Source organism: Hakea prostrata, chromosome 1 (genome assembly GCF_041222555.1).
Source record: "Hakea prostrata isolate BN-2017 chromosome 1, UWA_Hpros_2, whole genome shotgun sequence".
Classification (NCBI taxonomy): domain Eukaryota; kingdom Viridiplantae; phylum Streptophyta; class Magnoliopsida; order Proteales; family Proteaceae; genus Hakea; species Hakea prostrata.
The window spans coordinates 17,744,343-17,766,237 of NC_142600.1; the positions used below are offsets into that span (position 1 = coordinate 17,744,343).

At 38.4% G+C, this 21,895-nt stretch overlaps 1 protein-coding gene across 7 annotated transcripts; it reads right to left on the minus strand.

The window, feature by feature from the left end:
* Positions 1 to 1,035: 1,035 nt before the first annotated feature.
* On the minus strand, positions 1,036 to 21,022 carry LOC149027995 (polyketide cyclase/dehydrase/lipid transport superfamily protein). Of its 7 annotated transcripts, XM_089167607.1 has the most exons (12): positions 20,330 to 20,805; positions 20,005 to 20,054; positions 19,362 to 19,538; positions 19,083 to 19,210; positions 18,548 to 18,656; positions 18,377 to 18,416; positions 10,982 to 11,071; positions 10,776 to 10,875; positions 10,524 to 10,663; positions 7,493 to 7,595; positions 3,388 to 4,065; positions 1,036 to 2,396 (listed from the first exon to the last, which is right to left on the minus strand). In XM_089167607.1, the coding sequence occupies exons 3-11, from the start codon at positions 19,501 to 19,503 to the stop codon at positions 3,934 to 3,936; spliced, it is 984 nt and encodes a 327-aa protein (XP_089023733.1). In that variant the 5' UTR covers positions 19,504 to 19,538; positions 20,005 to 20,054; positions 20,330 to 20,805; the 3' UTR covers positions 1,036 to 2,396; positions 3,388 to 3,933. The 7 variants fall into 7 exon arrangements, with proteins under 7 accessions (XP_089023733.1, XP_089023735.1, XP_089023734.1 ...); XM_089167609.1 differs by lacking the exons at positions 20,005 to 20,054; positions 20,330 to 20,805 and adding an exon at positions 20,950 to 21,022; XM_089167608.1 differs by lacking the exons at positions 20,005 to 20,054; positions 20,330 to 20,805 and adding an exon at positions 20,812 to 21,016.
* Between the last annotated feature and the right edge of the window lie 873 nt (positions 21,023 to 21,895).

Below are 21,895 nucleotides of genomic sequence, written 5' to 3' on the forward strand. Positions count from 1 at the left end.
TTTTGAGGCCCATAGTGTCTATGGGAGAAGGCTTGAGGCACATAGTTATTCCAATTCTCGGATGGTTTTGGTTTCACTTTCTTCTAGGACTCTCTATGCATTGAGAGGTTGTTCAGCTAGTGATTTTAAGGGCTAATTTCAAGTGCTTAGAATTTCATTATTTTCTGCATTTTGTTAATTTTTTGAATTGTCTTCTCTATCAATTGGCAAGTTATTGTGATCAATTTGGCTTCAAATCCTCTGTTTCTCACATTGGACAGTTGTGTGTTCTTTGACCTAGGCATGGGACCACCACAGGCTTCTGTAGACTATACTAGACCTCCGGTGGGGCTATGATGACCAGATTAGTGCTTTCACTAGTAGTTTACAAGGCTAATGCTTGCATAGGTCGAACTCGAAAGTCTAAACATTGAGTAGCAGGGGGCGCAAGGTCGCCACTATTGCATCTCCTCTTTGTTAACCCGAAAAAAAAAAGAAGGTAAAGTAACATTATAGCCAAATGCTGATATCCTTATCGTTGCCCTCTATCATGGCCTCATATCTGCAGCTATTTTGGGAGTCTGCATTTTTATCTCTGAATGTGTTTTGTGATGATGTTATCTTCTGCCATCGAGGCAGCTGGCCTGTTTATCTAAGGTACTCTTATAGCCAATACATCTTATTGATGCAAACAGCTTATTGCTAGACTTTAGGGGGGAACACACATATAGTGCGTTCCTGCAAAGGCTGACTGTTATGTGTGGACCATTGACCTTTGGTTGTTTGTACCTGGCTACATCCAGCCAAGGCCCTTTAACTGCAGGTGTATGTCACATAACGATAAGATGCCATTTGAAACTGAGCAACATTAATTTCTGTCATTTCATTACCAGATATGATTAGCATCTTTAGGTGCAATAGTTGAAGAATCAACTGCTTCATGGACCTATTTGGTAGTTAGGCTCCAAACTGTTGTCACAGGACCTAATTCTACTTCAAACACTAACACATTAGTCAGATTGGTCAGAGGTCTACTTTGAGGTATTGGTGGTGCTCAGCTGAATGACCCTAACAGTGTCCCGATTACAGCACAATAGTGATTCTGAAAAGTATTGCAGACTGGGAGTTAATTCTGCTGTCCAACCTATGAAATCACCTACAGCTTATTTAGGTTGCTAAAAACCCCGAGTGAAATTGCTTCACTGCTTCACAACACCATCCAGCCTACAGTCCAGATCAAAACTTGTGGTTATCGACTACTCATTTTGTCTTGTTTCGAGCAAGTGGTTTTTTTTTTTTTTGTAAAGTTTAACTACGAAATGAGTTGTCGAGATTTCGTCTTGATCACAAGTTTCGATTTGGGCCATAGGCTGCTTGTGCAGCACCTAAATAGAGCTCTCTCTAGAGTGTGCTTCAAGTTCCAAAAAAAATTTTAAAAATGAATTGGTGGTAACCTTCAAAATATTCCATACCTTGCACATCAGCATTGGGTTCCTTATAATGTTTAGAGGTTCAAAAACAATCCTCAAATTAAGCTGTGTACATGGTGTCCCTTCCCAAAAAAGAGTCATGGAGTCTCATGCACTGAATATGCTGCACTTTTCCTCAAGCTATAATCATTGTGGAAAAACAGGTATCTCAGTGGTTTACCATTCCATACTGCATAAGCATAATAGAAAGAAGTAACGAACAGGGTGGTGCAGCTCCTCTTCAAAGGCGTAGGTCATGACAAATTGTCTTAAAGCATTGCCTCGACCCACCCAGAGAACCAGCCTTCCTTGTCAGTGATTTTATCCATCTGCCATGTGTAGTATGTCTTTAGTCATTAACATTTAGTACAACTAATCCCAGGATGAAACAAACAAATCATCCTTGAAGGCTGAAGAGCAGTTTTACCATGGAGCAAGTCCTTGGATCAAGATGTCAATAGTGAAAGTTCTTTACTAATATATTTCTCGGGTGCACTTCAAAAAGAACTAAGATCGCTCTGAACGCAGATTTGCTGAAACTAAAAAGCCACTATGGTCTTGGATCACTGGACTACCTGCAGAGCAATAAACTGGCTCCACATTGTACATTACTTGCCTGGGAACTTGTATTCTCAAGGGTGGAACAATACTATCAACCGCGGCTAGGGGGAAAAACTAAGCAACACATCCATTTTTTGAGTCTTTGTTGCTTCAACTTCCCTTCATCACAATTCCAACCATTGATAGCGCCATTTGCATTGACATTAACCTCCTGATTACCATTCACCATGTTCTCTAAGATAGGCTCCTGTGGTGGTGTCCCATCTTGTGAAGAAATCCACTGAACCTCATCAGATTTGCTTGAAATTGAGAAATTTCCGTCCTGGAGAAACTGGGATTATCTGTTTCCGGTTCACATCTTTTGCAGGAGAACTTGGTCTGGCTTCCCTGAATTAAGACAAATGTAAAACACTAAGGCACCATCATGTTAAATAAATAGAACTTAACCTTTAATCTCAAGGCAAACCAAGTCCAAGAGAAGTTAGAAACTTTCCACCAAAAAAAGAGGAGCTAGAAGTCCAACTCAGCTGACAGGTTAACCAGGTTGACGGTAAATTTTGTCTCCCATTTTTCAAGTAAAAAGAGGGCTCCATGTTAAACTTTTCCACCAAGTATCGAAGCAAGTCAACCAGCCAGATGGACCAGCTAAACCAGTACTAGTAAATTATATCATAACAGCAATGAAATGCTACACTTACACCAAGATGGTTCCCTGGAAAGTGGGAACCTCAAATAATCCGCAGTGAAGCCCACAGAGTTGTCAACAAACAGTTTCCCAACTTCCATTCTTGACCAACCTTAAAAATGCATTTTCGAAAACCTGGCTGACAAATTGAAACATTCCTTTGGACAGAAACCCAGCATTTCGACATACCTCTATTTTATACCTGATACCATGCTGTACTGATAGTGATAGTGATACATAGAATGATAGAATACATTTTAAAAGACAAAAGAACTGTATACTTAGTCCCGTTTTGAGCATGACCTGGTGACTTGATTTTGGTCTGCATTCCATTGCCGGGTTTAAGCCTAAAAAAGATGAATTATACTAGTTTCTAAATTAAAAAAAAAATAACATTTTGGACCTATGAAATGAGAACAGTTCTATAACTAATTTTTTTTTCACACAAAACACAAGCAATCCCCTTCTTGTGAGAGGTCATGAGTACTGAGATGCCATGAAAGCATTTCATTCCAAGTGATAGCCAAGCACATTAGAGATACACAACACACATGCATAACACTTTCTGGCCTAAGATCAAATTTTTTCCCTTGAAAAGACCATTTGGATTCTTTTTTACCTCTACGTTAGTCTACGCAATAGCAGCTTTCACCTAATGAAGAAAGAATACTTACTCATACATGGAGATAATACCTGGTAATATATATGCCAGCAACATCACCAGTTTCCCCTGGTGATCTGTTCATGTTGTCCACTTTTGGCGCTTCAACGCAGATTCCACCACCAGAAGAAGCTGCACCGTCTCCTGAAAAACTGGAAGTTGCCCCCACCACTCTTTCAACATTTGTTGTCTCTTGATTTGAGTTACCAAGAGACAAACTTTGCTGACAAATTCCACCCTCTCGAACCATAGTTATGGCCTCATTTAAGATGCTTAAAGCATTTTCCACCTCCGGACTAATAAAAAGCATCTTTCCCTTGTCGACAAGGCACCTTTCTGCACAATTATTGATTAGAGAGGGATTTATGCCTCCGCCATTCCTATCCAAGTGTTTGTCCTGTCCAATCACTTCTTCCTCTATTTCTCCATGATAAGTCTCACAAGGAACCAGTGGATCTGCTCGAGAAGCTTCAGTTGCAAGGTCATCACTAAGAGACACTTGACATATAACCGGTTCTTTGTCCTGTGGAGTTCGGTTTCCATGTCCTTCAGCAACAGCAGAAGTAAAATTCTCTCTCTTAAGGGCTTCTGGTTTTGGGGCCTTCGGGAAGTTTATTGGTAGGATTTAAACCCTCCCGTATCTGAAGATAGAGTCTGTCCTCCAAGGCCTTGCTGAAGTCTGGATCACCCTCGGCTGCAGAGGCAACTACCTAGAATGCCAAAGGATTTTTTTTTTTTGGGGGGGGTGGGGGGTGGGGGTGGGGGAGGGGGATGTCAGATATAAAAGAAAAAGCATGAACATAATTTGAACTTATTGTTGTGGATACTCGTAGCTCTTTGTAATCTATGTTTTCCACACAATCAGGTGGAACTATGAGTTGCTTGGATGAAAACATAAAGACGTGTGATGCAGAAAGTACAGTTTAATATACATGCGGGAAAATGAACCATGCTTAAGTTTTCCTGTCACAGTTCAAATTTTGGCTTAAAATAAACCCACAGTTGTCTTATTTTGCTTCACTTGGATCAGGTTTATAAGTAGCATGTGTGACCGTTTAGTAAATTGTATTACTTTTCTTAATGTTGCTTCTAGAAGGTGGTCAGATGTCTCACAGTTACCTGTCCTTAGTTTCCACATTGTAATAGTCTAGAAGCTTTCTATTTTATTTTCTCATGAAGGCTTTTCCTTGCAATGAAGAGTTACTACTTTCTAGTATTGTTGCAAGGTTATAAACCAAGTGAGGGATCGTACTAATCCACAGTTTTGACAACCTATTCCATTATTTTCTCTCTTCCTTATTCTTGTGCAGGCTATTATATTCTTCTGCTTTTTCTCTTAAGTTTGTTTCTTGCCACTAAGTCACTAACAATTGACTGCCTTCTTGGATGTCCTGCGGAAGCAACGTACTTGTTTCAATTCTATCTGCCGAGTAATTTATTTGCCAAATTCACTTTCTGACTTGTCTTCCTCAATGACTAAATCCATTCTCAGTTTCTATTTTTTATGCTTTAAATCAGTGGCTGTTTCCTGTGCTTAGTAATTCTGGAATCCTGTTCTTGTAACTTGCTATTTTAACAATCCCTTGATATATCCAAATCTGACTGTTAGATGGATACTAAACTTTGTTGGTATCTTTGCTCTACATCTTTAAGGCCATTCGACCAGAACTTGGGCCAGACCTCACCATCCTTGACCAGGCTGCTGAAACTTCTCTTATTTGAGTGAAATTTTGACCTGAAACTCAGGTTAACCTAAAGATGTACATGGTGCAACGATATGTAGTACTCAGTATGATGATGGTTCAATATTTCCCCAGTTACCTTAAGGTTTTGATTGACTTGAATACTTGTTGGGGAAATGCCACATCAGCCTCTAAAAATTTTGATGATAACAAAGACAAGGTATTAATATCCAAATTGAGTTGTGTCTATTTAGATCAAGCCAAATGAATTGAATCGAGAATATGGAACCAAGGCAAGGATGATCAAGACACAAGTGAAGGCCTAACCCAAAGTGGATGACCAAGACACAAGTGAAGGCCTAACCAAGATTGAGCATGAAGACTTGATGCTTGAAGACCATCAGAAGGATTGAAGAATCAAGAACAAGGAACAAGCTCAAGAGGATTGAGTGCACTCAGGAGTTGACACCACACACTCTTGTGTATTTACATTCTGCAAATCATGTTATCATATCATTAAACTGACCTAGGGCATGTTAGGAAGAGCCATTTTTGACACAGGGATGGTTAGGAGGACCAAAAACCCTTTGAAAAAGCAAGTTTAAGCTTGCAGTCCAAAACGGCGATCCATTTGGTAACAGCAAGCCGTTTTAGCCCAAACCGCTCACCTCTAAACAAATGATGCATGACATCAAAGAGACCCAACGGACAGAATCCGTTTCAATAACGAGACGTCGTTTTGTAATGGTGATCCGTTTTGTCCAAAATGGCGAGTTGTTCGGTTCCGACGATGCAATTCCCACAGCTATATTCCCAAACTGCTCACTATTTTGCCCAAAAGACTCGTTTCAGTGAAAAAAATGATTGTTTTCTATCCGTTGGGACTAGACCAATGGACTTTTTGGACCTATAAATACCCAGACCCTCTCATTTGAAGTATTCTATGAAGTGCACACAATGTGCACACAATATACACTCACTCTAGCACTAAAAAGCTCATCAATCTCACAAAAATCTTGTGTTATAGCCGCTCACCATTACCCACACTTTGAAGCTCATCCCAAAGGAGTAAAGCATTCATTTAGAATCAAGAGTGAGGTGATAGAAGGCTTGGTAGGTATTCAAACGTGGTGCATGCTTATTTACATCACAATCACTCAAGGGGTAAGGTGTTACACCCTTCATAGGTAATATCTTACCTTGCACTTTTAAATTTTGTTGTTGTAATTCTAGTCTAGGTTGGATTAGAATTTTGAGGGAGCTCTTGGCTCTTGCACTTAAACAAAGACTGTAAAAAGGTGGCCTTACCTAAGTTAACAAAGATTGTAAAAGAGTGTTCCAGTGTTCCTACCCTAGTGAACATAAATAGTAAGGGTTTGATTCTCTACCCACCATATTGAAAGAGAATCACTAGTGGAAATCTCTCTTGAGACCAACAGAAGAGTGGGCGCCAACTTTCCAAGTCAAACCACTATAAAATCCTTGTGTTGTGGTTGATTGTGATTTAGCTCAATATATTTTATTTACCAATTTAATTTGAAATTTGTAATAAACCGAAAAATTGGACCAATCCACTAGTGGTAACCTATTCAACCCCTCTAGGTTACATTTAAAAAAATACTTTCGACAAATCAATAGCAACCAATTGACAAACCAAAAAATATCCATAATCCATATTAAGTTGGCAGTAGTTAGAGATATTATCTTCAGAGATTTAACCATCCAAGGGCATGGAGGACTTGGGATCACACTTTTGTAATTCTTTATCAGTTACACTGATGTATTTCTTTAGAGTGGAATACATTTGTATGCTAACCACTAGCAACCAAATGATAGATCCTTGGTACAATCCCACACTCTTAAAATTAACTAAAATTTCTATTCAATTCAATCAATTTCTTACAAGCATGTATTTAAAGAACAAAAATTAACAAGGTTTTTTAAAATAAAATTAAAAAAATAAACAAAAAAAATAAAATAAAAAAAAAAAAAAAAAAAAGGTAGTATCCCTGTTGGACTATGAAACTGAATTTTAAGTGCAACACAAATTTCAACCCGCAACACGAATTCTGACTCTTACTCCTACAGGGGTAACCCTAAACAAATAAAATGATAAAATAATAAGTCCTAGATAAATAAACTAGTTTTAACCCTTGTCGGACCAAAACCCTTGAATCGTTTTAGGCTTGGGCATGCAAAGCCTAGCATGCCAGTGCAACTGACCAAATAATACTGCATAAGTCCTATCATCAGTCACAGATTCAAATACATGCCTATAATGCAATTGCATGGTGGATTTAGGACAATAATCATATAACACTCCAGCAGTAACTTAGGGCATTTCTCTTTGACTCGAATACATGGATACACTCATCAGCAGCAACCAAACAACAAATGAGAAGATATCTCAAATTGGTCACTGGCAGAAGTTTCATCTCAGATATGTAATCTTTACCTTTTTGAAGAGCTTGTATGCACCACCTATAAGCTGCCTTGAGACGAAGTTAACCATTGCTGGAGGAACAAACTCCAATTTAATATCTGTAGTTGCTATTGTCCTGCACAACAACAGGGGAATTCAGACAGATTTTTTTATTTGGTCGTTTGGATGAAGTAATGTGCATTAGTAATATAACATACAGCTTTCTGATATCAGGCATTAATCATTAGTGATCATCTTGATATTATTGTACTCCTATACACTCAAGCATAGAGGATCCACTGAATGGAGGATCACGTCCTTGTACATAATCACATGCAATTTAAGTTGTTATATGGTGGTTGTTCACAATAGGCCCTTAAATAACACCCATTTGCTTTCTCTCTTAAAATTGCAAGGAAAAAAGTAACTCATTGATTTCAAATGCATATTCCTCGGATTCAATCATATGATACCCACCGAAGAAAGCATTTCATTCCTAAATATGGGTCAAGCATCTGGACTGTTCAAACCCTGCAACATGAAATTCATCTGATGATCAACAAGGAAATCGAACCATCTAAATCCAGTGCCTGACTATTTCTATCATATGGTAACTACAAACTGAGAAAGATGACTAGTCATTGAATTGTCATCTGATCCAGTAATTGCCACCACTAGATAAATCTTTTTAGTGCTTGTCAGAAGCTGCACATCCTTCGAAATTGCTGCTTTTGATAATGGATGAATGCAAAGAACAGCAGCTAATAACTCTCGTGGAAATAACAAAATAAGCCCCTTTAATTTCAGATAAGATAAATTCTGAGAAAGAACTATGACAAAAAGACCCTCTTGTTAATATAGCTATTTATCTTGAATATAGACTAAATATTTTCACATGTACTGGCCTTCAGATGATAAAACGATACAGCCTCTAAAAACCTTGCATTAACCGGATTGATATGATAGCTCAGCATACAGAAAAACACAGAGACATGGATGTAAAGCACCAGCACATAATATGAACTGGTGATAGATGGTTTGGAGAAAGTTAAGGTCTGGTAATGCTAGGGTATAGATTTCAAGAATAAAATGAGCACTAAGAGCACTAGGTGCAGGGGACAGCTCAATGCAATGGGAGATGGCTTGGCAGGGAAGCACAAATGTTCTATGCTACAAAATGCTGCAGGCCGGGGATCATATGATGTCGTTCAGCTGCCTAGAAACAGCCTTAGATGTAGGGAGTCCTCCCCACATCAGCACCACCAGGCGTAGAATAGGTGTACAGAGCCTCCCAACCAGCACTAGAACTCATGGGGCATAGGTTTAGGTATTTAAATACTTATTTAGTCTTTTACTTCAGTGTTATTTTTACAGTGGTAATTTATCAAGGACTAGATGAGTCCAGTTAGAACTCCTAGTTATGGTTTGAGACCTTGTCTTTAATTTGGAAACTAGTCTTGTCTGGAATCCTAATTAGACTTTAAGTTCTTATTTCCATTGTCCAGCCATAAGCTAAATATATGTCACAGGACCTAAGGAAGCCCCCCATGATTTTATGAATAAGAGACTATGTTTTTTGAGTATTGCTGCCTTTTGGGAAAGATAGTCACCTCCCCAACCCCTTTGATCAAATTCAACAAGCTTCAGCAGGTCTGCCCTGCTGGAAATTTCTTGCAACATCAAGTCTTCTTCTCAGCCATCCAACCTGCTGTTCTTCACTAAACTGTAAGCATCCCCATCCCCAATTCATTTCTAATCTCTAATTCCCCAAACCCTAGCATCCCCCTTTTCAATTTTTGTTTTCCACAAAAACCCAGCTCATTCTAACACCTTCATATTCCAATTCAACCATTAGAATCCTTCCATAACCTGATCACAACCCCGAACCACCAGCAACAATTGATCCACACAGCTGCCCTATTTAACCATCAAAACCTTATGTTTCTGTAGTCACAATTTTGATTTTTGCAATTACTTTGAATACAAAAATCAAAATGCTTTCATAATCTGAACATACAACTCCCTCTAGCACCTTGACCTTTGACCAAAGCTGGTCCACATCTGACCAGTAGAAACCCTAAACCTTTAAATTCATTCCTAACCAGCTAACTCTATAAAACCCGAACTACTAGTAATCCAGCCATCCAAATGTCACCATATTTTGATCACATACTTCCATACCCTCCTAATGAAACTTTTCAAATTAGGTTGCAATCTGACTAGCCAAATCTTGAGAATTTTATCTTTCCACTGGTTGAAACCCAAGGAAACCTTAATTTTTCTGAAACTACAAATTCATCATTCAAACTGTATCCACCAAATCCCAAACTTTCACTGATAGACTCTTCGTCACTTACTAGTCCTAACCATACCACCAAGCCCTTGCTTTGACCTAATTCTAACCCTCAAGTGAACCCACACTCTATTCTGAACCACTCGAACTTGACTGGTACATAGTGGATCCTGTATATTTACTCCTGGTTGATCTCCTATCAATCTGTAGCTACACTTCTGCATCAATACGTCAAAGGGGTCTAGATGTGATGAAGCCAAAAAATTTATGAACCACTCTAATTAATCCCAAGTATTTGAAGCTCCAAAAGGTGTAACAGTTTTATCTAAAGAAGAGCAAGGAACATAAATCCAACAGCACAACTATTAAGCAGCAAAAGCAAGAAAAAAGTTCCATATAATATCTCAAACTATAATATCTCAAACTATTAATTCAATATTGCATATTTATATGCAATTTCTGTGGATATAGGAACCATACATCGTTCTGGAATCTCAATAGGTCATCATATATTTCATGCTCAGAGGATTAGGATCCATATATAGCAAAATTTACTGTAACCCTCAATATCCCAAACCTAGATAGGTTATACACTGTTAGTCATGCAGCCTGACTGTTGAATTTTGCATGTGCAGAAACAAACTTGAAACTTTCATTTTCCTAAGAATGCTACCAAAGTGGCTTTAATATAAGTACTATTCTACCGATATGATCCTCCAGATTTGGTTTACATGTTAACCAGAAAAAGAAAAAACACACACACATACTCACCGGAAGTAACTTCTATTTGAGGACACCTTTTGGTAAGCAAAGCCTCCAACAACATCAATCCGAATCACATCCTTTTCTTCGGGTATCCCCTCACTGGTAAACCCATGAGTACTTCGATCAATACTCTGTAAATCAGATATCTGGAAGAAAAGTTCCGAAATGACTTTGCTTCAGTTTTAGCCAGAAGTACTAATTGTGTGAATCAATAAATTTTATTTTGAAAACTAATAAACAGAGATGCCTAGTAGTTACCGAGTTTACAAGCACAATTACAAGATCATCTTCAAAAAATTCGAACTCTAGAAAGTGCACAACAGCTTCTCTATCTGACAGTGGCCATGAAAACTTCATCCTTTGTTCCCAATAGTTGGGGGAGAAGGGAGGCAAAAATAAATATCGGAAAATGAAGGAAGTATAAAAAATTTAAAAGAAGCCCCATGTAAATTCGAAGCACAAACCTCACTAGACATATCTGTTCACCAATTCGAACCTTTTGTAAACAATTGGATGCAGCAAGTTTGAAAGTTGGAATGCTAAACTGAGGCCACCTGAAAAATACAACGCTTGATCTAAAAAACTGATATGAAATTGTTGCAATTACAAATTAAATAATTAAAAATGTTTTTTTATTTGTGCGTGGGGGGGGGGGGGGAAATCACTTTGCATAAAAAAAATTTATGATAAGTGAAAGTGATGTAAATCCAATCAAAATAATACTTCCTTGAGGCACCTTGCTTGGAACTAAAGGGGGAAATTGATATTTGATGTTTGTACACAGTTGCATTTGGGAGAGTTCTTTTCTACTTTAGAAAGGTACCTATGGTGAAAGTTCTATTGCAAATTATAAGGGTTTCTCTGGTTCCGTTTCATCGGACAGCACAAACAAGAGAACCATTTCTCTCCCTGGTTTACCCTCTGAAGTGAAAACGAGGACATCATAATCTCCAGCTTTGTTGCCTTTTAAAATGGAGAGGTTCGTTTTCTTCTCCCTCTTTACTTATACATGGATTTGAACTTGTCTTCTCATTGAATTGGAGCACTTTTTCTCTTTTATCTCTTCCGGTTGTTCCATTTGGGTTCTCATTGAGGTTTTCCTGGAGGAAACTGTAGATCGTTCGTCCATGCCCATGTTTTAATTTGTGGTCTTCTAGATGTTTGTAGGGTTCATCTATTAGTGTACGAGAGGTTTCTTCCAGACAGATGATACGAAATGAAAGACACCTAGATTCGTCCACAAGATGATTAAATTTGAAAAAGGGAAATTAAAGAGAAACAAATTTGAGACAGGATTTATGGGCTTGTGGGTGCAAAAAATTGTAGGTTCATATTGACTTTGCTTTGGATAGAATTGAATAAAAAAATAAGACAACCAGAGAGTTCAGCTCTCAATCTCTTAAAACTTCAAATCTCTTGGAAGGTACATCATAAGTTACAATATACCAAGTTACCAACAATGTTTTCTACATATCAAATGAAGATGTTGTTGGATTCTACTAGGAGTTAAATTAGAGTTTGTGTTCATGTAAATTTCTATTTCTTGTTACCCAAGTAAGGGTATTTATGTAATAGTGTTGTTTCCACTTTATTATAAATAGAGGGCTTGAGATCACACTGATCACAATAAGCCATTCTACCACAATCGACTTTCTCAACATGGTATCAGAGCCTCGAGACGATTAGGGAAAAAAAAGAAGAGAAGAAAAAAAGAGAGAGAGAAGAAGAGAAGAAAATCCGCCGCCGCCGCTGCTACCGCCACTGCCGCTGCTGCTTCTTGTGAGTAGGAAAGAACAAAAATAGAATCGCAGCTGCTGCTGCTTCCTGCTCTAAGAACAAAATTGCAGCTGTTGGTTGCTGCTTCCTGCTCCAAGAACAGAATCGCAGCCAACACAGTTTTCTTCTGAATCGCTGAATCGCAGCCAACAGAATACCAACAGTTTTGGCACATCGATCGTCTGAATCACAGAATATCGATCGTCTAATCACAGTGAGTTACCCTGGTTTTTCTTCTGAAACTCTTTGTCTCCGTCGAATCTTTTCATCTGATTCTTTCTTTCAAACCTTGAATTAAGCCCAAACTTGTATCGAATCATATCTAGTTTTTTCCTCCTTAGCTACGGTTCTATTTGCCCAAAAATAGGAAGAAATTGAATACCGATGTTTGAGGGGTTTCATTGGTAAATTTACTTTTTCTAGGGACCTAATTGCAAATTTGCATAATTTCAAGGGTTTAGTTGCAAATTTGCATAATTACAAGGGCCTATTTGTAAATTCAAATAGTTGTCAAGGCCTTGTTTGTAAATTCAAATAGTTTTAGGGACCTATTTGTAATTTCAGCTTTTCCAGGGACTTATTTGTAATTTCCAAAAAAAAAGGAAAGAAAGAAAATAAAAGAGAGATAAACATGGTGTTTATATGCATTTTTTGAATCGTGGTTTGGCTATTGCATTCTGTGACATTTCAGTTATTTTTCAAAGGGTGAAGACTAGAGAACTGCAGATAATCTTTTCAACATGTCAACTACCGATGATACTACTGCTCCCACAGGCTCTGAATATTACCCCACTCTTCATCCTCTTTCGGTAAGATTTGATGGAACAAATTATGTGATTTGGTCTCGATTTGCTTACCTGACTATTGCCGGAAGAGGACTTGTTGGACACATTACAAGCACCACTATTAAACCTACTACCACAGGCGTTTCACAAGATAAATGGATCTCAAATAACTATCTTATTATGTCATTCCTTTTAAATTCCATAAATCCAAATATTGTCCGTGAATACCTATTACTTGATACTACATCTCAAATTTGGAAAGCTACCACTAAAACATATGGACAGTTAGGGAATGATGCACAGGTTTGTGAGCTACAAAATAAGCCTCATGAAACTACCCAAAAGGAACTGATTGTGGCCCAATATTATGTTGAGTTGCAATTTCTTTGGCAAGAGTTGGATCATTATAAGGATTATCACCCCACTAATCCAAATGATGTGACTACTTATAGGAAGCACGTTGATAAGATTCAGGTATATGACTTTTTGGCAGGGTTGAATGTGGAGTATGATCAAATCAAAGTGTAAGTATTAAGTCGTTCTCCCTTTCCTACACTAAAAAAGTCTTATGCCCTTGTTCGGTGTGAGGAAAGCTGTCGATTAACCATGCTTCATGCTCCTATTGTGGAGAAATCAGCCTTACAGTCTATTAGCACTAAATCTGATTCAGCTAAGGAGATTGTCAAGTGTGAGCATTGTCACAAACCATATCATACCAAGGCCAATTGTTGGAAGCTCAATGGGAAGCTTGCTGATTTTAAGCAAAAAAGAGCACAAAGAAGAGGAAAACTGAAAGCTCATATTTCTGAGACAGTTTCCACAACACCCTCTGCAGACATTGGTTTTTCACAGAAGAAGTTAGCTACTCTGCGATGTACTTTGCAATCTTCTACTTTTGGTACAGCCTCTACCACTGCTTCCTCTACTACCCATACCAACTCCTACCTTGCTACTTCAGGTAAAACTTTTACAGGCTTCCAAGTTTCTTCAGTTTCTACTCCTTGGATCATTGATACAGGAGTCACAGATCATATGACAGGTTTATCCTCCTTTTTCTTACAATATTCTCCGACTTATGGAAAGGATAAAGTTCAAATTGTTGATGGTTCATATTCTTCCATTGTTGGAAAATGGGCCATTCAGCATTCTCCATCACTTTCTTTGTCTAAAGTTTTATATGTTCCCTCTTTCTCTACTAACCTACTCTCTATTAGTAGTCTTACACATGACTTGAATTGTAAACTGACTTCTTTCCCATCTTACTGTGTCTTCCAGGATCTGGTCATGGGGAAGGAGATTGGGCGTGGTAAACTAGACAATAGACTTTATTTGCTCGAGCCGATTGGAGGATCTATTTTTGTTACTACATCTTCTAATCAGGTCCATTCGGTAATATCAGACCTTCATCAGTGGCACCGTTGGCTAGGTCACCCCCTCTAGGAACTCTTAAGAAAGTATTTCCTGATTGGGTTTCTTCTTGTAACAAGGATGATTTTTTTTGTGAAGCCTACATTTTTGCGAAGCATACTCGTTCTACTTATTTACCTTCCTTCATAATAAAAAATCTATTCCTTTCGTGCTAATTCATACTGATGTGTGGGCCCCCTGCCGACATGTGTCTCTTACTGGCCATAGGTACTTTGTAACTTTTATTGATTGTTACTCTCATTCTACATGGATTTATCTTTTAAAACACAAAAATGAAGTTTTTCGATTTTTCCGTGATTTTCATAATATGATTAAAACTCAGTTCAATGCCACTGTGAAAATCCTTCGCAGTGACAAGGCACAGAGTATATTGATGGTGAATTTTAAAGATATCTCTCTAACTCTAGCATAATACACCAGACCAGTTGTGTTGATACAGCTACCCAAAATGGGGTTGCCAAAAGGAAGAATCGACATCTTTTAGAGATAGCTCGTTCAATTATGATTGCTATGAATGTACCTGACCAATACTGGAGTGATGCTATACTCACTACTTCTTACCTTATGAATAAGATGCCCAATAGGATACTTGATTTTAAATGTCCTAATGAGATTCTCTAGCAAGCCTCTTTTTTTATTATTCCCCTAAAGATTTTTGGATGTGTGTGTTATACCAGAATCATAGCCCATCAAAGTAAGTTGGCTCCCGTAGCCAACGCTGCATATTTTTTGGGTATTCTGCTACTCAGAAATGGTACAAATGTTATCATCTTCCTTCCAGGAAAACCATTATATCCATAGATGTAAATTTTAATGAATCTTGCCCTTACTATACACCTCTCCAAGGGGAGAGTCCTAGAGGAGAGGTGTTCTTTCCAACTCTAGATCTTCCTATCACACACCAACACAACTTAAGAGTTCGAGACGAATTTCCAGGACCGGGGAGACTTCAGCCAGTATACTTGAGGACTCTAATCCTCCCCCTTCGTTTTTTGAACCATGTGAAGAACCTAGCCAAGGGGAGACCACTCCTGTGAGGCACACTATTGAGGTCTTTAAAAACCAGATTAACCAGAATAAGGAAGTGCAGACTTATCAGAGGAAGAATTACAACCGGCTAAAGCAGGTGGAGAAAGGTGACACGTTACCACTTCACTCTCCTGCTCCAGAATCAAATTCTATTGTTCCCCTTGAGATATCTTCTTCTGATCTTCCTATTGCTGTGAGAAAATAAGTCAGATCTTGCACTCAGCATCCCATAGCTAAATATGTCTCTTATGACTCTTTGTCTGACTCTTACCATGCTTTTATATCATCCACATCTGTTCCTAAAAGTTGGTAAGAAGCCTATGCTAATAAGAGATGGAAGGCAGCTATGGTAGAGGAAATGCAAACAATGAAGAAAAATGATACTTGGGAGCTGGTTACACTTCCTCTCTCAAGGAAAAAAACCAATGGACTGCAAATGGGTGTTTGTGGTTAAACAAAATATGGATGGATCAGTCAACAAGTTGAAGGCTAGACTAGTTGCAAAGGGGTTTACCCAGACTCCTATGGGATTGATTATCAGAAGACTTTTGCCCCTGTTGCAAAACTAAACACTGTCAGAGTTCTGTTGTCTGTATCTGTGAACAAAGACTGGAACTTCCACCAACTAGACGTAAAGAATGCCTTCTTACATGGGGAGTTAGTGGAAGAAGTCTATATGGAAATCCCACATGGTTTCTCCGATGACAATACCTGCAGAAAAGTTTGTCGGTTGAAGAGGTCAATTTATGGGTTAAAACAGTCTCCTAGATGCTGGTTTGGATGCCTCCTGAAGGCAATGACTTCTATTAGGTACAAGCAAAGCAATGCTGATCATACAATATTTGTCAAGAAGTCAAGTACTAACATCACACTTCTCATTGTTTTTGTAGACGATATTGTCATCACAGGGAATGATGATGAAGAAATTCAAAGGTTGAAGGACTTTATTGGCAGAGAGTTTGAGATTAAAGATCTAGGGAAGTTACAATACTTCTTAGGGATTGAGATGGCTCGATCAAAAAAGGGTAGTATGTCCTAGATTTATTATCGGAAGTGGGAATATTGGGGCGTAAAGCAGTTGATACCCCTATTAAAGCTGGAGCTAAACTTAAAGAAAAAGAGGGAGAACCAGTGGACAAAGGAAGATACCAACAGCTGGTAGGGAAGCTTATTTACTTGTCCCACACCAGGCTAGACATTGCTTATGCCATGGGGATAGTGAGCCAATTCACTCATGATCCATTTTTAGCTCATATGAAGGGTTACAAGAAAACTACAGTATTTGAAGGGAACTCCTGGAAAAGGAATACTTTTGTCACCCACTGATATCTAAGAGTAGAAGCATACACCGATTGCAGATTGGACTGGACCTCCAGACAGGAAGTCAATTTCAAGTTATTGTACCTTTGTTGGAGGTAATCTAGTTACTTGGAAAAGTAAGAAACAGAATGTGGTAGCTTTATCCAGTACCGAAGCTGAATATAGAGCTATGGTTCGTGGAGTTTGTGAGCTACTATGGTTGAAAGGCTTGATGCAAGATGTTGGAGTCCAAGTTCCAAATCCTATGATGTTATACTGTGACAACAAGGCTGCTATTAGTATTGCTAATAATCTGGTGCAACATAATCGAATTAAGCACATTGAAATTGACAAGTTTTTTGTCAAAGGAAAGTTGGAACAAGGGCTTATCTGCATGCCTTTTGTGAGGTCTAGAGACCAAGTGGCAGATGTTTTCACTAATGGTTTGAAACAAAGAGATTTCCTTCCTATTGTTGGCAAGTTGGGCATGACTAATATCTATGCCTCAACTTGAGGGGGAGTGTTGGATTCTACTGAGTTAAATTAGAGTTCGTGTTCATGTAAATTTCTATTTCTTGTTACCAAATAAAGGTATTTATGTAATAGTGTTGTTTCCACTTTATTATAAATAGAGGACTTGAGATCACACTAATCACAATAAGTCATTCTATCACAATTGACTTTCTCAACAGATATGAAGGACATTGTTCCAGGTGAAATGTGGCAGAAAAGTATTGTTCAACAAAGGGTTCATGCAATCTCTCAGGAGAATCGATAGGTTTCCCAGAAGCCCTCAAAACCCTCGCTTCTTCAAAAAATCAATGAGTGAACTTGGACGAAGATGTAAGTGCAAGTGAGGTACCAGCAAGTACATTTGCCATGGTTTCCAGCATCCCCTGGAAGGCCAGGAACAGAGTGTTCCTATATGGACGAAAAGAGAACCTTCAAGGCAAGATTTTGATTCATGTTGTCTCTGATCAAAGGTACAAGACATCCAGGTTTTGCAGATAATGGGTGCGCAGTAGTTGTTTGGGGGTGTTCTAAGAAAAAAGGAAGAAAAAACGGGTAGAACAGCCAATTTTGGGGTATAAGGAGCACTATAACAGGGCTACAAAGGTAGTTAACATTTTTCTTTTTCTAAGTTAACAATGTTTGCTTTAGGAGTGTGGTTGATATTTTTCAAAATGGGGGATGTACCTTAGATTTTGAAATCTAAATTGGGGGATACATGAAATTTACCCCCAAAAAAAAATCCATATCCTTTTATTCGTAGTGGGGGGTCCTAGACACTTAAGTAGCACGATTGCAACCTCTTCATTGCGGGTTCAAAATTGGACCAGGGGTTAAGACAGCACAGTGCAGAGCCTCATGCAAATGGATGCTCTCATATCCTTTTATTTATAGCACAAACAGAGATGACATCTAGTAAGTATGGAGAAAACTAAAGGATGGCTAAAGAAGAAAGAGAGCAAACAATATACCACATACAACAAGCAATATCTGAGAGTGTATGAACTAAACCAGACAGAGTTTAACCCTCACCATTTCTTAAAAAGGGATGACTCCCATGAGACACATATACCTGCAAAATTATTGAACTCATCTTAGGGATTTACAGCATAACAATCTTAGACAGCTATTGGACCAGTAATTCCAGTTAAAAAATTGCACGACGCAATTCAACAGTTTCTAGCGATTTCAATGCCAACTTACAAGCATCAACAGGTGCATCAACAATGCCTTCAACAAGTAACATATGAAAGGGAGTGCCCTGGGGTCCTTCTCGATACATAACACGGAATTCTTCATTGTCCTCTTTTATCTGAAGCATTCAACAACAAAAAGCATAATTATATTTACTAGGCAGTATATTTTCAAAATTAATCATCTAATTACCGAAGTTACATAATATTTCAGATAACTGAAACATACAACAGTAGTTCAGTTGACATCATACAATGAGGATTCTCTTGGCTGCCAATCAAGAAATAGGAATTGACAAATTAAAAATAGATGACAGAAGAAGATAACCCAGACAAGTTCTCCAGGTTGACTGTACACCTATCAACATAATCCATACATTTGTTCATATTAACAGAAGAACAAGTTTTGGGCCAGGGAGGCAGAGGGCAAGTATTTCATGTAGCGTACAGTAGGAATACTTTGCCTGAATGTGCATTGTGCAAAAGAATGGGAGGAGAATCATAAGTGCAAAACAGAAACTGTTTTTTCCAACTAGATAGCTAACCTTCCACTCAGCATGTGGTTTTTCATGAGCTGCTGATACAACACTGTCATTTTGGGAAGCACTCCTCAACATGTTGATTAAGTTTGACACTTCCTTGGTTCTTTTCTCTACGAGAATCTCAGTGGGTTCTGCACAACATCTCATCAGCAATGTTCCACACATAAATCACATATTGGTAAAGAATATATCACCTTTTACTATATTTATTTATTTATGTTGGTTGAGACTAGGGAGTAGGTTAAGCGAAACAAAAGTGAAAGGCATATAAAGATTGACAACCTTCAATCTTGCTCTGGGGTGATGAGTGTAGAAGTTGTTTCTTGACAAGGTTCTTAATATATTCCTCATCTGCAAGATTCTGAGATGCCAGTGTTTTATCCAGCCTCTGTCGGATCTCTGACATCTTTTCTTTTGTCTCCATTTTTCATCTCCAAGTACACCCAACACAGAGAAGTCCTACAGAAAACAATGCTAACGTCTGAGAATAGATTCAAAGATCACCTGTAACACATTCCTTCAACCAAATATATCAAAATTATCATGTTATGCATATTAGAAATACAATTAAGAATTAACTTGTATTCATCGTTTTTGTTCAAGAAATGTCAGAAATATATAGAAATAAAATTAGCTGATTACGTAATTAAACTACAACTAACCAGCAAAAGCCCCTTAGAAACTCCAATGTTTGGCATGCAAAATTCAAAGAGAGCAACATACTTCATTCAGTCAAAGATGTAAATGTATTACCAAAAGCGATGCACTACACTGAAGCACATGTACAAGAAGATTGGTCTGAAACTTGCCAGCCATAAAGAGCTACCGGAAGACCGGGGCTTGCTTAGCACCAGAGCTAGACAATTAGATAATTGTTCCTAAACATGAGAAAATCACAACAATCGGAAAACTATCCGCAGATTACCTTTTTCCTCGTCAGAAAATAAGCCAAATTGAACCTCCTCCAAACTCAACCTAAGTTCACAAAAATACTGGCAAAATAAATTTGAAAGAAAGAAGAAAAAAAAAATCCCTTTCATCCGCCAGTAAGTAGGACTATCAAAGGAAGTTCCATCTGTAACTTATTGCACACTATTGTAAGTACCCAAAACAAAGCTCGAAATGGATTTTGCATTACCCATCTAATAATATAAACCAGTAAAGCCTTAAAATACATCAACACCAGATGCAAACTTAAATTAAAAACTAAGACACAGCGTAAAAGAGTTTCGTAAATCGTAAAATTTCACCTTGAAGGAGATGGAACTGTAGAAAGGAGGAGTAGAAGTTGCGGCGGTGGATGAAGTGATAAAACGTGTCCAGCCTTAATGTAGATATTCGGAAGTTTTAGAATTATTGAGGCAGAGCTGAAGGAATAAAGGAGGCGAATAACTTTTGTTAGGAAAAAACAGAAAAGTGAGCTGCTGATGCTGTGATGCTGTGATGCTATAAGCGCCCCTTGAATGTTTATTTGCTCACAGAACCTTTTCGTATTTATCTCTTATTATTTTGTTTCCAGTAAGCAAATACGCTTTCATACTTGCAATGGATCGATATGGAGAGAGAGAGAGAGACTGTGTGCTCTACCTCTCTCCAGATTACTCATTTACGAAACAATGCACATTTAAAAAACATGGGGTGATAAAACAAAGTAGCAATAGACGGTAACAGATAACAGAACCCAAACGCAGATCTCAAACGTAATTAAATCATCTAAGAAAGCATGACTCACGTTAATGAGCATGATTAAGAAAGGAGAGCGCCCAGACGGAATTAGAACATGGAAAAGCCTCGGGAGGAGAAAACGCAGCTCAGACACGAAACTGATCAAAGAAACTCAAGAACCGACTGAAGAGGAGTCTTCACTTACAAACGGTGGTTGAACTCGGACAACCAACTCTAGTAAGATAGCTCGTTGCGACTACTTCACATCGAAATCGGATTATCGGAAACGAAAGGAAAGAGAAGAGAAGGAATTTATGTCACTTGAATTTTGACTAGTCAACCGAAAGTGCGGGTCCAACCGTCCAACGGCTGTAGGTCGGACCGCTCACTTACTTCGTACGATTCTACGAATTTCAATTGTACGATTCGCGAACCATAAAAAATTAAAAGGGCGCTCTCACCAATGGATGTAGCGTGACCGGGAAGCACGAAGAGGAGTCCAGGGGAAGTGTGAAGGACTGCAAATGCCGCCTAGGAGTTAGGACCACAGGGGCCTACTTGTAAATTTGAAAAAAAAAATGGTCAGATCCCACTTTTTATTGTATGGTCCAAAAACATCAGGTTAGTAACGGAGAGCTTTCTTGGTAACCAATTCCCACACACGTAGCACTTGGTCTCTATCAAATGTGAAGATGACGCTGAAATATGCCCATGTATGAGTAACGTTAGATCACAATCCATAAATGAGTATATCTGATTTTTATAAGTTAAAAAAGGGAATGTATTTGAACTTTTAAGTCTACCATCAAACCAGACTTCCCATAAGGGCAGGAGATGGATAGTGATTATGCTTGGGTCATGATGTGCTAGCAAGCTTCGGTCCGTCAAATCCAAAATTTCAGGATGTTCCTGAGGGTTGGAAGAGATCCTTCAGGCGGATTGCGATGCTGTTTCCTTTAAATTTCTCTTTGAGTCCTTGACTCCATTGTTTTATTATCGAAAAACAAAATCCAAAATTTCGGTCAAAATTTAATTTCGACTGTTGAATTTGAACGGCCGAGATCAAAATTTCAATCTAATGGCACGAAATGTTTTGCTTACCCGTCCTGCGCATTTAATAATGTGCAAGACTGAAGCAAAGTCCGCTTTCT

What these genes read in the sequence shown, in the direction of transcription:
- LOC149027995 (XM_089167609.1), bottom strand. Translation starts at nt 19,503, where the DNA reads ATGGAGACAAAAGAAAAGATGTCAGAGATCCGACAGAGGCTGGATAAA. An exon ending in ACCCCAGAGCAAGATTGAAG is followed by an intron (nt 19,211 to 19,361) that starts GTTGTCAATCTT and finishes GATGTTGTGCAG; the next exon opens with AACCCACTGAGATTCTCGTA. An exon ending in CATACAAGCTCTTCAAAAAG is followed by an intron (nt 4,066 to 7,492) that starts GTAAAGATTACA and finishes TTGGCATTCTAG; the next exon opens with GTAGTTGCCTCTGCAGCCGA.